This window comes from Bactrocera neohumeralis, chromosome 3 (assembly GCF_024586455.1).
Source record: "Bactrocera neohumeralis isolate Rockhampton chromosome 3, APGP_CSIRO_Bneo_wtdbg2-racon-allhic-juicebox.fasta_v2, whole genome shotgun sequence".
Classification (NCBI taxonomy): domain Eukaryota; kingdom Metazoa; phylum Arthropoda; class Insecta; order Diptera; family Tephritidae; genus Bactrocera; species Bactrocera neohumeralis.
In genome coordinates, this window is record NC_065920.1 from 72114735 (window position 1) to 72128943 (window position 14209).

Sequence of the window (14209 nt, forward strand, 5' to 3'; positions counted from 1 at the left end):
ACGATTTACAAATCGTTCAACTTTACTACGAAAACGTTCTGTAAAGAATGTGTTTGGCAGCCTTCGCTGAACTTATAGTCAAAATAATCTGACTAATGAGCGTACTATTCGCAACACCATCACCCATCTTGAGACCCAGCATTCACTATTGGATAATAGTGGACCGAATAGACTACTTCTAGTATACAGTGACGAAAATATAGCAACCGTAACTGAAAGTATACACGAAGGCCATGGAGAGTCGATTCGGCGTCGTTCGCAGCAACTCGGACTGACGTATGCAACGACTTGGCGCATTTTACGTCGAGATCTTAAATTAAAAAACGTACAAAATATAGCTTGTGCAAGAACTGAAGCCGCTCGACCTTCCAAGCGACATCGTTTTGCTCTGTGGACTTTTGAAAAGTTCCAGGAAGATCCGACGCTTGACGAGCCAAATTTTGTTCAGCGATGAGGCACATTTCTGACTCAATGGGCAAACCAAACAAAAAACTTGCCGCATTTGCAAGGAAGAACAACCTCATTCCACCCAGAAAAAACAACGGTTTGGTGTGATTTATGAGGCGATGGAATCATCGGTCAATATTTTTTCAAAAATGATGCCGGTGAAAACGTAATGGAAAACGTCAATGGAGACCGTTATTGCGCCATGATAGCCAACTATTTGATGCCTGACTGCTCGTGACCTCGGCAACATTTGATTTCAACAAGACGGCGCCAATTCTTACACATAGCATCAATGGATTTATTGAGAGAACACTTCGCTAAGCAGATAATTTTACGTTTTGGGCCGGTTAATTGGCCACCAAGATCGTGTGATATTACGCCGTTAGACTCTTTCCTGTGGAAATATGTCCAAAGTCTATGCGGACAATGCCGCTTCGATACAGGCTTTGGATCATTTGCCAGTTATCTGTCGAAATGCTCGAACGTGTAATCGAAAATTCGACTCAACGGATGGACCATCTGAGATGTAGCCGTAGCCAACATATGAAAGAGATAATCTTCAAAAAAAAATATACCAACGATTGTTATTTCGAAAGGCAATAAAAAGTCTTCTTTAAAATTAAAGGTTCTGTGCTTTTTCTTAAAAAAAAGTAGGGAACATCGAAATGGATCACCTTACTTGGTTGAAGTATTTTATTTGAGATGATGTATTCACGACCACTGTATATCCGATAGTCAATTGGATAATTAAATTAGAGTTTTCGATTAGAAACAGAAACTGAAAACGATCAAATGAAGATCACGAAATCAATCAGTTACACATAGTATTAAATTAAAAATTCCGATTATAAAATAACTAAAATTTTTTCAGTCTACTTCAGTGATAGTACATACTGTTTTAGTATAAAATTCAGATATTCACTCGCGACAACTTTTGAGAGTATTAAAGTCACACATGGCCAAGGTTAAAATTGCAAACGCTTTTCTCTTATTTCTCTTATTTGAAATATTTTTTCTACAACCCCTTTGGAAATAGTCGGAGTTGTAAAGCATTTTTACACGCTCGACTAGCCTCATAACACCACAAAGGCCACCTTTTGTGTGTGCTTTTGTTTTAAGCCGCAAAAGAATGCACATAGACATGAAGACGGTATATACAAAGCAAAGCAACCCTGTAGGAATGTAGGAAAGGAATTTTGGAAGCTTAATGAAATTGCAAGGTTGTTAGAAAAATCCGAATTAGCTTAGTATTAATTATAGTATATATATAGTAGTATCTTAAACGTCGACAAAGAAGAAAAAAACTATAAAACGCCCAGACGCGTCATAGAAACAATTGAAAAAGACGACAATCAATTTTTTTGAAAGTTCTAAATCTATAAATTTCTTAAGAAAGTAGTCGAATAAAATAATTTGTTCAACCTCATATAGCATTCACGGTTATTTTAGTACTTTCCTGCTAAAATTTTTCCTATTGGATATGTCTATAACCTTTCCACGCAACTTTGTGCAGCATAGACGCGTCTGTACTGGTTAAATAATTTGAATGCGAGTGCGTTGATGACTGGTATTTGCACCCACGAAATGAAATACCTTTGGTGGTTTTTTGTTTGAGAATGTGTAGGATTTCACAAGTACATATGGCTACAAATACCTCTAACGTAATATAAATAACAAATTTTCTTCAATATTTTAAAAAGTCACTATTTTCAGGGTTTCTGACTTTTGTTGACTGAAGGCGTCATTGAAATCTATGTTAGCTTATTTCTTTACATATTATAATTTTACTTTACGGTAAAAAAAAAATAAAAATAATAGGGAGAAGTGTTAAGGGCAGCTTTTTTCAACAATTTTTTTCTCATATAAAATAATTAGAATTTTTTATTGTTACAAACATACACTATTAACAAAAAAATTCTAAAATGTTTGGAAAAAAATATTTTAAACTAGGGCATTGCGACGCCATTTCCGGTGACCCCTTTGGAAAAAAGATGCGCCCACGTTGGCAGGATAACTCCTTGCAGCATCATCGCAAGTGAAAAAAAACGTATTTTAGTTAAAACTTTATTTTACATTTTTATTTATTTTACAAGAACATGAAAATTTCACGAAATAATTGAAGTCAAAGTCTTTAAAAATTGTATCTCAAAGACTTGTGTAAAATTTCATGAAGATCGGTTCAGTAGTGCTCGAGAAATCTTGCCAACCGTCACAAAAACACAGTTTCGAGAAAAACATTTTGTAACCGCCTAACCTGTAAGTTATAAAAAACACATTTTTGGACTTTTTAGATTTTGCTTTACAAATGGGTAAGCTCATATCGCCGAATCTATTTGCCTAATCAACTTCAAAGTTGCGGGTAATATTGTCAAATACATAAAAAAAAATTTCAAACAAAAACAATTTTTTGAAATTCACAAGTAGAAAATAACACCTTAAAAGAATTTGACCGGATATTTATCCAGATCTGTTTACGTTATAATCCGGATCTGTTCCGGATTAAACCGGGTCTGTTCCGATTACAATTCGGGTCTTTTTCGGTTATATAAAGCGGTTTTTGCAAAAATCTTAAGAAAAAAAACTTTCGCAGTTATTTCTATGCCGTTTAAGCTTACTTTGAAGGCTACTGTGGTTCTTAGGTAAACGAAAAATGATGCGAATTGAGCACCTATCAAGAATCTAAATATTTGCAAAATTTTTCATATTGTTCGAAACACAAAAATAGTAACTTTTTACAAAAATCTAAAGTTTTTTCTTAATTAACAGGAAAAAATATCAACTTTTGCTACACCGAGGCTATGTATAATACCCTTCAAAGGTGCATTTGTTATGGAAGAAAAGTTATAACATTTTTATCTAGATTTGTATCGAATTTTAGAAATCAAATAATAAAATAAAATAATTAAATATAAATAAATTAAATGAATAAAATAAATAAATTAAATAAATAAATAAAATAAATAAAAAAAAAAAAAAAAAAATATAAAAAAAATAAATATAAAAAAAAATAAACATAAAAAAAATATTACGAATTTCATTTCAAATAAATACCAAATTTAATGTAGCAAAAACTCAACTTCTGCCAACTATATTTTACCAACTTTCCAAATTATACAGCAGCCAAAATAGTTTCAAAATATTTCCGCAATATTAAGTGTCTTATAAATCATATGCCGCACATGCGTACCTATCATAGCATAATAATGACTTTATATGCAATATCAACTAAAAGCAAATGCATGAAAAGTGCAAGCAAAAAAGTACGAAATTTTAACGGTTTCACACCTGCTACGCCATTTTAATATTGCATGCATTTTAAGTGTTGCAATCCATTTTACTCGTGCATACATATGTATAAGCGAATGTATGTATGAGTGGAAAGGAAATATTTTTATCAACACGCCGCCATTATGGTGAACTAAAATGCGTGAAGTTTTATGACGCCAAGAAAAAACGGAATTTATGTAACTACAGACAGACATACATGTGTACTCGTTAAAATACAAATGGTAGACGAGTTTATAGCAAAAATACGATTTTGAAAAAATAACTGGATATGCTTACATACATATACATATGTATACATATGATCTACAAATGTGTAAGTAACATTTGTAGCATGAAAAAATAATTTCCAACATATTTATTTTCATGATTGTTTCGACGGATATTGGAAAAAATATAGTATTTCATAAAAAATTACGCTATTTGAATATGTAACAGAGTCAGGTTACATATGTTTATAGGGATGTACATAAATAAATATACATTTGTTTTTTCTGCGCAATAACTTTTTCCAACACAAAAATATGCCTGAAAGTGAACATAAGTTAATTTAAATTTAAGCAAAAATTTTACTTTTTTAGGTTATATTTGAAGTACATGGCTGATTTACAGCTTTTGTATAATAAAACAGTAAATAACATAAACTTCGGCAACACCGAAGCTATAATACCCTTCACAGGTGCATTTCTTATAGCAGAAAAGTTTATATCCTTTTATCTAGATTTTTATCGATCAATTTGTATGACAGCTATATGCTATAGTGGTTCGATCTGAACAGTTTTTTTCAAAAAGTGTTGCGCTGTCCTAGGCAGTAATCTATGAGAAATTTCGTGAAGATAGCTTGTAAAATAAAAAAGTTTTTCATACAAGGTCTTGAATTTGTTCGGGCGGTTTGTAAGGCAGCTATATGCTATAGTGGTCCGATCTAAACAATTTCTTCAGAAAGTGTAGCGCTGTCTTGGACAATAATATATGAGAATTTTCGATGAAATATCTTAACAATTAAACGAAAAAAATCCTTTCAACGTCTTCAGTTTGATTGATTGGTTTGTATGGTAGCTATATGCTATAGTGGCCCGATATTGGCGGTATCAACAAATGAGCCGCTTCTTGTCGAGAAATGAACGTGTGCAAATTTTGATATCAATATCTCAACTTAACTGTTTTTATACCCTAAACTTAAATCTAAAATAAAAACGACATAAATCTAAACCTAAACCCTTAAATTAATTATATATTATATGTATTTAAATAAATTTCAAAAAACCAGACATTAATAAATAAATATTAATCATATTACGCATTTTCTTGTTCATTACAGCCACTGAAATTCGCTGCCAGGAGAAATCGCGTGGCGGTCTTAGCTATGAAGTGATTCTGGCCGAGCCAGCACCCAATGTGGTAGTACCCAAGCGTCCAGTGACACCTGGTAAAAATGTGTCAGCCGAGGAGATCGAGCAAAAGCTGAAAGCTGCCGAAGAGCGACGCATTGTAAGTAATCAACAGTGAGGCTACTTTAACATATTTCGAAAAAATGTATTGGGTTGCCAATTTTTACCAAAAAAAAATTTTGTCTTTAAAATTAAAGTTTAAATTTTGATTTTTGAACATTTTATTTTAAAGAACAAAATTTTTTTTCGGGATTCGAGATTAATTTTTTCTTTTTAGAAACTTTAAAATTATTTTTAATTAAAATTTTGGTAATACAAAATTAAAAAATATGATTTAAATGTTAAATAACTTATTTTTTAGATCATTATTTGCAATGTTTAAACAATATTTTAACTTTCACTTCTTCAACAGTCTTTGGAACAAAAGAAAATGGCCGATTTAACCTACAAACTGTCGAAAATCGAGGAGGCCACACGCAAAAAGGATGAAATCACCAATGAGTTCATCAATCAGACCAAGGAGAAGTTGGAAACCAAAATCGAACAGCATGTTGAGAAACGCGAAGCCATCATTAGCGACATGAAGGAGAAATTGAAGGTAAGTGTGGTGCAAACATATTAATATTTTTTTTTTATTTTATAAAATTTTCTACTTGATGACAGATTCACTCACAAGAAATTGAGAAGACACGCGAACAATTGGAGCAGCAGAAATCCATTGAGAAAGTGGCCATTGAGGAGAAATTGAAGACCGCTCAGACTTTGCGAGATGAGAACATTAAAAAGATGCTGGAACGTCTTAAGGAGCATGTAAGCGATTTTAAGCATTGAAAAATTGCTCTTATTATATTATAAGTTTGAAACTTTTTCAACTCACAATTCCTTTTCGCTAACATTTTCACCAATACCACCAACAACAAGAAAAAACCCACTCACCAACGCACACACAATATAGTTTATATAGAAAAATAAAACTGGCAAAGCAAAATTATATAGATCTCATGTACATATGTACATACATGCATACAAATATGTATATGTAGATATGTGTTTAAAAAATATATTTACTATAAAGTATGTACTGTTATAGCTAATGTACAGTTTTGTTTGAATTTTTTGAAATATAAATACTATATGTAACTATATCTAGCGGTTTTTTAATGATTTACCAACTGATTGTAGCATTTTTGTATTTTGCTCAATTTTTTTATAATTAATTTTGGCTTTTTTTTGTAAAAAAATTAAACATACACCTGAATCGCACATTACACCGAATGCAACGCGGCATGTTGCGGCGAACTTGTATGCGCGTCCTACATAAACAATAAATAATTTTGAAGCAGCAAGCATTGCATTTCTTCAACATTTTTTTAATTAAAAAATATTTTTTATTTAATTATTTTTTTTTTAACAAAATTTTTTTGTGCCACTAAAACCCAAGCGTTGTGATTTGCATTTTGAAAATCCACCTTTCTTTCTCTCTCTCTCACACACTCATTCTCTCTAATTGCCTGCGTACTTTTGTTGCAAATACTAACTACTTTTTTATAATAAAAAAAAAACTAAAAACAAAAATTTTTATATAAAATAATTTATTTTTTTTTATAAAAAATTTCTTTTATAAAAAAATCTGGACATTTTTATAAATTATAAATTTTTAAAAGAAACGATTTTTTTTTATTAAACAATTTTTTATAAAAAAAAAACTGCTTTATAAAAATTTTGTTTTATAAAAAACTATTTCATAAAAAAAAATTATAAAAAACTGCTTTATAAAAATTTTGTTTTATAAAAATCTTTTTTTATAAAAAATTGTTTTATAAAAAAATTCTTTATAAAAATTTCTTTTAATAAAAACAAATAACAAAAAATGAAATTAATTAAAAACCAACATTAATATCATGTGTTCATGCATTTCTTTTTTACTGACTGCATTTGTATGTATTCATTATAGAACACTAACAAAAAAAATCAAATCGACCAATTGGAAACACAAAAACTCGAGGAGAAGACCCGCATTATTGAAAATAAATTGTACACCGCCGAACAAAATCGTGAAAAGGAGATACAAAAGAAAATTGAAAAAGTTCAAAAACTTGTAGGTGTCACCACTCTCTCATTAACTGCTATTTAACTCGTGTATACTCGTATCATCAACACTTGTTCTTGTTCGCTTATATTTTATGCAAAAATGCTTAGTTTGTTTGCTTATGAATTTTATAGCTGGTTGCAATTAGGCGTTTTTATTTAATTAATATTTATTTAAATATAAAAATATATACATTTTTATTGCTAATATTATTGAATACCTTTTATTTTTAAAGCAAATAAATTTAAATCACAAAAAAATTAAAAAATAAATTAGAAATAAAATAAAAACATTAAATATTAAACAAACATGTATAGCTATGGCATTTTTTGAGATATTTTTTCTATTTTTTAATTTTTTTTTGCAAAATTTATTGTCTAATATTTAATGTTTTTATTTTATTTCTAATTTATTTTTTAATTTTTTTGTGATTTAAATTTATTTGCTTTTTTTGTTTATTTCATTTTGAATTTTAATTTTTCTTTAGTTTTAATGTTCGTTTTAGTTTTAGGTTATTTTTTTTTTTTTACTTTAAATTTTTGTTTTTATTTTTTTTTAGTTTTTCTTAATTTGTCTTCGATTAATTCTCAATTTTTTTTTAGTTTATTGCTTAATTTTCATATTTTTTATTAATTGAGCAAAAATTTTTTTTTATAATTTAAAATTTTTTGCTTTTAATAAATTTAAAAATTCTTTGGTGTTAACTTATTCATCTTTCTAATTTTAAATTTTTTTTTATATTTATAATATTTTATTTTTTCTTTATTTTTATATTTTATATTTATTTTTATAATTTTTAAATATCTTTTATTTTTTTCAAATCTGTTTTTATTTATTTTTAATTTCTTTATCTTTTGTTAATTTTGTTTATAATTTTTATCTCGTTTTACATTTATTTTAAATTTTTTTTTATTTTAAAAATTGCTTCAAAGAATGGCTTTTGATGTTTTCGGCAGCGATTTTAAATACTCTTCTTTAATTTTCAATAATTTTAATGAACGATAATTATATTTAGTAAGCATATGCCAGTATAAATTAGCTAAAGTTCCGTATTCGTTAGCGTCTATAGTTATGTATGTAATATTTTAATTATATACTATTTGTGGATATATATAAAAAAAGAAAAATCTTTCATATATTAATTATCAGTGATTTTCGACAACAGTCGGAATGTAATGTATTCATCGTACACGTTCCTTCATTTCCATTTACCGAACTAGATATTTCCCATCCCATTTTAAAATTATTAAAAAAAAAAAAAATACAACGACCAAGGTTGCAAATAACACACTCAAAAATAAGTAAATTAGCATTAAATATTTTTTTGTAATGAGTTTTTTTCAGTAGTAGTTGCGATAAAATAAGATTCGTCTGGCATTTGAAGTTTTAGTATTTCGTCGTAACTAATGTTCCACAGGTCTGACGTAACTTCTATTTGACGTGATCTCTCTCTAGTCTGGTACAGCAGTTTTCTGTTCGCACCACAGCATTGAGGTAAAAGGGTATTTTAAGATGTTTTCCCAAAGCGTCGATCATGTCCACCTCGCGCTGTTGAAGGCGTTTCGAACGTGTAAAGTCACCAACAGAACTATTATCTTGTATTTGGGGCATCTACGCCGTGCGACTTCGACACTTTCAATGATGCTTCGGATGGCTCCTAGAGTGGGTTTTCTTCATTGGTAGCCGCTTCCTCTCTAGGTTTAAATAGCCTTTCATAGAGCTTTCCCGCTGTGTCCAGCATGCAAAGTGGGCGGTAGATTAGGACAAGTTGTTTCTTTCAAATATCAGAAAATGTTCCAGCTTCGAGGCAGTTGTTGTACATATTTAAGAATATTGCAGGAAGTGTTGCGGTGATTGTTTTCGTTTCTGCTGGGATGCCACCAGGGCCAAGCGATTTGTTAGTTTTAAACTTTCCAACGGCCAGTTGTAGTTCCTCAAGGTGAACTGGGGGATTTGTGAAAGTGTTGTTGTAGCGACACAATTCCGGTCCGTTCCGGTGACTTAGACCCGACTGGCGTGGAAACGAAGATTTCCGAAAGTCTTATAGTCTGTTCACTTAGGGTTAGGTAAAACAGTCATACAACAACACAAACATAAATTTAATTTTTATTTTTTTCTTTAAAGCAAAGAACAGTTGAATTTATTATTTAAATTTGTAACTTCTTTAAAGCAAAGAACAGTTGAATTTATTATTTAAATTTGTAACTAAAATTTTTTTCGGTATATATTTTAGTTTCTTTTAATCAAATAATAATGTAGCACTTTTTTTTACATATGTATGTATATAAATTGTTGTTTATTTTACTCTATTTTTTTATATATATTTATTTAATTTTTTTATTATTTTTTTATTAATAAGAAAGATATATTATATTTACCTGGTTTAATTTTTTTTATTTTGTACAGTTCTCTTATTATTTATTATTTTATTTACTTTTTTATTGTTTTATTTATTATTATTAATAATTTTTTTATAAATAAAAATGTATTACGTTTGTGGTATATCTATGTATTTAATTTTATATATGTATGTACATTTGTATATGTATATATAAATATTAATTGTTTTTGTTAAATTATGAATTTTTTCTTATTCAATTTAATTATTTTTGTCAAACTTTATTTCCTTTCATCATATCATTTATGATCCCATAGCAATTCAGTATTAAATTTTTTTTATTTCACCTAATTTTTTATTTTGTTTTAATAATCAATAAAGTTTTATTATATTTTTCTGTGTGTTTGTTTTTTTTTATTTCTTTTTTTGTTAAATATTATTTCCTTTAATGTTTTTTTTTTATTCTATATTGCTGTAATATTTTAATTTCATTATTTTATTTACTTATTTTATTTGCTTATTTTATTTAATTTTCATTTTTTTATTTTTATTACTTATTGTTTTTTTTTTTTTATTTTTTTTTCATATATTTCTTTAATATTTTTTAATTTTCATTTTTTTATTTTCGTTTTGGTTTTATATTAATTATGTTTTTTTAAGTTTTTATTTTAATGCTTATTTTATTTATTTTGATTTAACTTTATTTTATTTTTCTAATTTTCAATTTTTTGTTTTTCTAATTTTTTTTATTTTTTTTAGTTATTTTTATGTTTTTTATTTTTTAATTAATAATTATTTTTTTTTTCATTTTTAATATTTTTTTAATTAATTTAAATTTTTTATTTTTTTAATTATTAATTATTTTTTATATTTTGTTTTTATATATTTTTTTTGTTAAATTTTTTGCCTTTCATATCTTACCGTACTGTATTTTTTACTTTAATTTACAAATATGTATTTATATTTATTTATCATATTACTTATTTTGTTTCATAAAAAGAGCTTAACTTAGTTAAATTTTTTCGTAGGCCTAGCGACGCTTTCAAATTTAGAATTTTTAAAACAGAAAACATTTCCTTTCAACAATTAATACATAAAAAACAAACGGTTAATTGCCTTAATTATAACACTTCCACTTTGTCTGTCTAGGAACGTCGCGCTGAATTGGTGCGCCAGAATAAGGCGGCAGCACAGCAACCGATTTGTGATGATACCAACACAGCTATTGCCTCATCTGGTTAGAGCGACAACAACAACATAAAGAAGAACACAACAACAATAATATTTATAAAAAAAAAACGGCACACATACATAGAAAACAAGAAAAAACAAACAGTTAAGAGCAAAAGAAAATCGCAACAACAACAATAACACTGAAGATGAATGATAGCGGGGATGGAGGAGGAGTTTTGCGGAGAAAAAACCTAATGTGCGACAGGGTGAACCTTGAGCGCATAGCAGGAAAACGGTTGAAAATTGAGCAGCATACAAAACTCTGGCGCAGCTTAAGAACACTTATGTAATATTGCAAAAAAAAACCACACTAACAACTTAGCATAGGAAATGCGACTAAAATTTCGAGACGAAACCAGCCGTTGCACAACTTAAATGATATTTAAAAAATATATAAAACAAAGAAGAAACGAGTATAACTGCAGCAGTAATAAATGAAAAAAAAATAAAATATTAAACAAAATCATACAAATTATTTAAATGAAGCGTTTTCACAACACTCTTGCGTATAGAAGGAAAAACAATAAAAAATACATACCTATGTAATGATTAAAGATGATATGCCGCAGAAAAGCAACAGCAAAAAACCATAACTCAACACTCGTCAAAGGCAAATTCAGCAAAATCAGCAGAAAAGATAACACACTTTATAAATTATAATTATTATTAATAATATGTAAAATGAGTGAGCTGCAGCAGAACATACATACATAGAGAAACACACTTTACTATTCGAAGAAAAATGAAGCGAAAGCATAAACATTAAACGCATTAAAATATACATACATATATTCTCATTATTATTATTATTATTACAAATTAAAATTATATTTTTATTATTATTATTATTACTATTACGATTAATTAACTGATTTATTGATTGATTAATGGATTTCGATTAATTCACAATTTATAATTATATTTCTTATTACTAATAAAAAGAAAATGATGCAAAATGAATGATAGAAATGATTTGTAAGCAAACATACAAACACACACACAAGTGGCGCAAGCGCTCTTTTTCAGATATTCAACAAATACTCTCTCTACTTAAAATAAATATAATCGCAAGAAAAGCAACAACAGCTAATATGAAAAGAAACAAAACCAAAAAGAAAAAAACACAAAAACAAAAGCAGAAATAAAATTAACAAAATTTGACATTTATTGAAGGAGGAGGAAAAAACGCATTAAACGATGTTATAGCCGTTCGAAATGGGGGCGATATAGGGGATTTTTTGTAACTAAATAGATATCGAAGTGGAAAATATAAAAATAAATACATACATATATGTAATTGGGGTTTAAATGATTTTCAACGACTTGCATATTGAATATGGGTTTGCTGTAAAATTCATTTGTCATATTTCTGTCTGTGTGTAATGCCATGTATTATATTTATATATTATTCCGCAGGAACTATAAGCACATATAATAATTGTAAAAAACCAAACAAAAAACAAAAAAACGTAAATTCTCAAATGTTCGTCGAGTAATGCGTAATGTATGAACGGTATAGAAAGGTGTGATTAGAAACTTTTGAACTTATTTATCATTTTCTGGAGCTTTTCCAAAACATGATTTGCATTTTTACTAATAAATAATATATATTTATTTAATTTACACTTTAAGAAAAACATACTTGAAAATCTTACAAAACCTTATTGGTTCACCAGAAACAGTTTCGCTTTGAAATAAAAAAATTAAAAATAAATATTAAACGATATAATTTAATTAATATAATTTATGTTTCTTTTCTATGTGAAATTTTGCAAATAATATAGTTGTAATAAAATTTTATGTTTCATTAATTTTCGTGCTATTGCATCATTAAAAAAACTTTGCGTAATTATATATTGTATGAACTAACAAATATTGAAATTTAATAGCGCTTCATGGAGAAAATATATCTCATTGCTTGGTAGTCAACACTTTGCAACTATTTATATTCTCGAACCATTTTAATTTCTTGTTTACAAAAATTGTATTCTTATGCATAAATTTAAGTTTCTATATTTTTTTATAATTAATACCTTGCAAACAAAACACAAAATACATTTTGTATGTGTTCTTTTCTAAGCAAATAAAAATACAATAAGATCAAATTTAATAAAAAATTAACATTTAAAACCCCAAACCAATATAACCTGCTTGTATTAAAAAAACATTAAACATTGTGAAAAGCGAAAAAAAATTAATAAAATTATAAAAAATACTAAAAATAAGTGTGTTTTATTTAAAAAGTTATAACCAGGAACCAGCTTTCACATAACTATAAAGAACAGAGTTCAGCAATTGAAAGGAAAATATTTGTTATAAAAACTGAGAAGAGCTTGGATGTTAATTGGATGTGCGATGGGAAACTCTATAATGAGAAAACCAAATACAATCCCCACAACAGCCGGTTCTAAGCTCCGGAATCGACCGGGATATTATCCGAGCAAGGGCTAGATCGGTAGTTTAAGAAAACGGTTGTTAGCATAAAATTACTTGAGCGTATTCCCGGCTCGCCTATATATAGTATAATTTGTAGTTTAAATGATTGTTGAAGCAGCAAAATACAACTTAAAGAGTAGGTATTGCAGAATGGTGGATGGTGGCGGCAACTGCCCCAGAAACAAATATCGACTACACGATATACTTGTATTAGTTGAATAATCCGTTTTATATTTAGTCAAATTCAGACACACTCACATATCTCAAAACTCAAACAATAGTAACAGAAATTGGACTGCTATCCTGTCTTTCCCTAACCTTTAAACCAGGTCTGACAAACCTTTCTAGAATTTTGGAATAAAAATTTTAACACGCTATACTTGAAGCAGTCACCGTTTTAAACTTAACATGTGAATAAATGTAATATTAACAATAGAAATCACTTACCAAATGTAAAAATATTTGCAGATTTTTTGGAAATTCATATTTTCACGTTCACACTTCAATAGACACTGTAGTAACACTTTCACAAACTAACCTTTCACGTTGTCTTCCGCTTATTCTATTACAAATAACTTCACTTGAGCGAAAAACTAATATTGAGTGAGAAGAATACTGATAAATAACATTAATAACAATTATAATTTGTAGAAAATTTTAAAACCAAATTTGTACACGACTTATTCAAATTATATTATTTTATGAATGAACGCTGGAAAAAAACTGCAACGGGAAAATGTTCCGTTACAACGCCAAAACAACTACGCGGATACTGTTAATCAATGAAAATCAGCAAAAAGAAACAAATCCACTAAAAATTTAACTAAATTAAACATTAAAGTTTAAAGAACACATAATTTTCAATAAATTTTTTAAATTAAAACTTACGAAGTAAAATGGATAGCTAATTTTAGTTAAAAAAAACCAATTTAAAACTTTGTTAGCTCTTCTTCTTATCTTGATTACAACCGTTCACAATTAACAATTTCA

General features: G+C 28.0%; 1 protein-coding gene across 7 annotated transcripts in view; it reads left to right on the forward strand.

Annotated features, from left to right (window-relative positions):
• LOC126752187 (stathmin) overlaps nucleotides 1-11939 on the forward strand; it is a 249734-nt gene extending 237795 nt beyond the window's left edge. For 6 of the 7 annotated variants that reach the window (XM_050462808.1, XM_050462805.1, XM_050462804.1 and 3 more), the window contains 5 exons: nucleotides 5054-5223; nucleotides 5536-5721; nucleotides 5787-5933; nucleotides 7078-7221; nucleotides 10700-11939. In XM_050462808.1, coding sequence (XP_050318765.1) covers nucleotides 5054-5223; nucleotides 5536-5721; nucleotides 5787-5933; nucleotides 7078-7221; nucleotides 10700-10792 — 740 coding nt within the window. In that variant the 3' untranslated portion in view covers nucleotides 10793-11939. The remainder of the gene's footprint in view (nucleotides 1-5053; nucleotides 5224-5535; nucleotides 5722-5786; nucleotides 5934-7077; nucleotides 7222-10699) is intronic. The other variant, XM_050462810.1, reaches the window with a different exon arrangement.
• Nucleotides 11940-14209: the final 2270 nt, after the last annotated feature.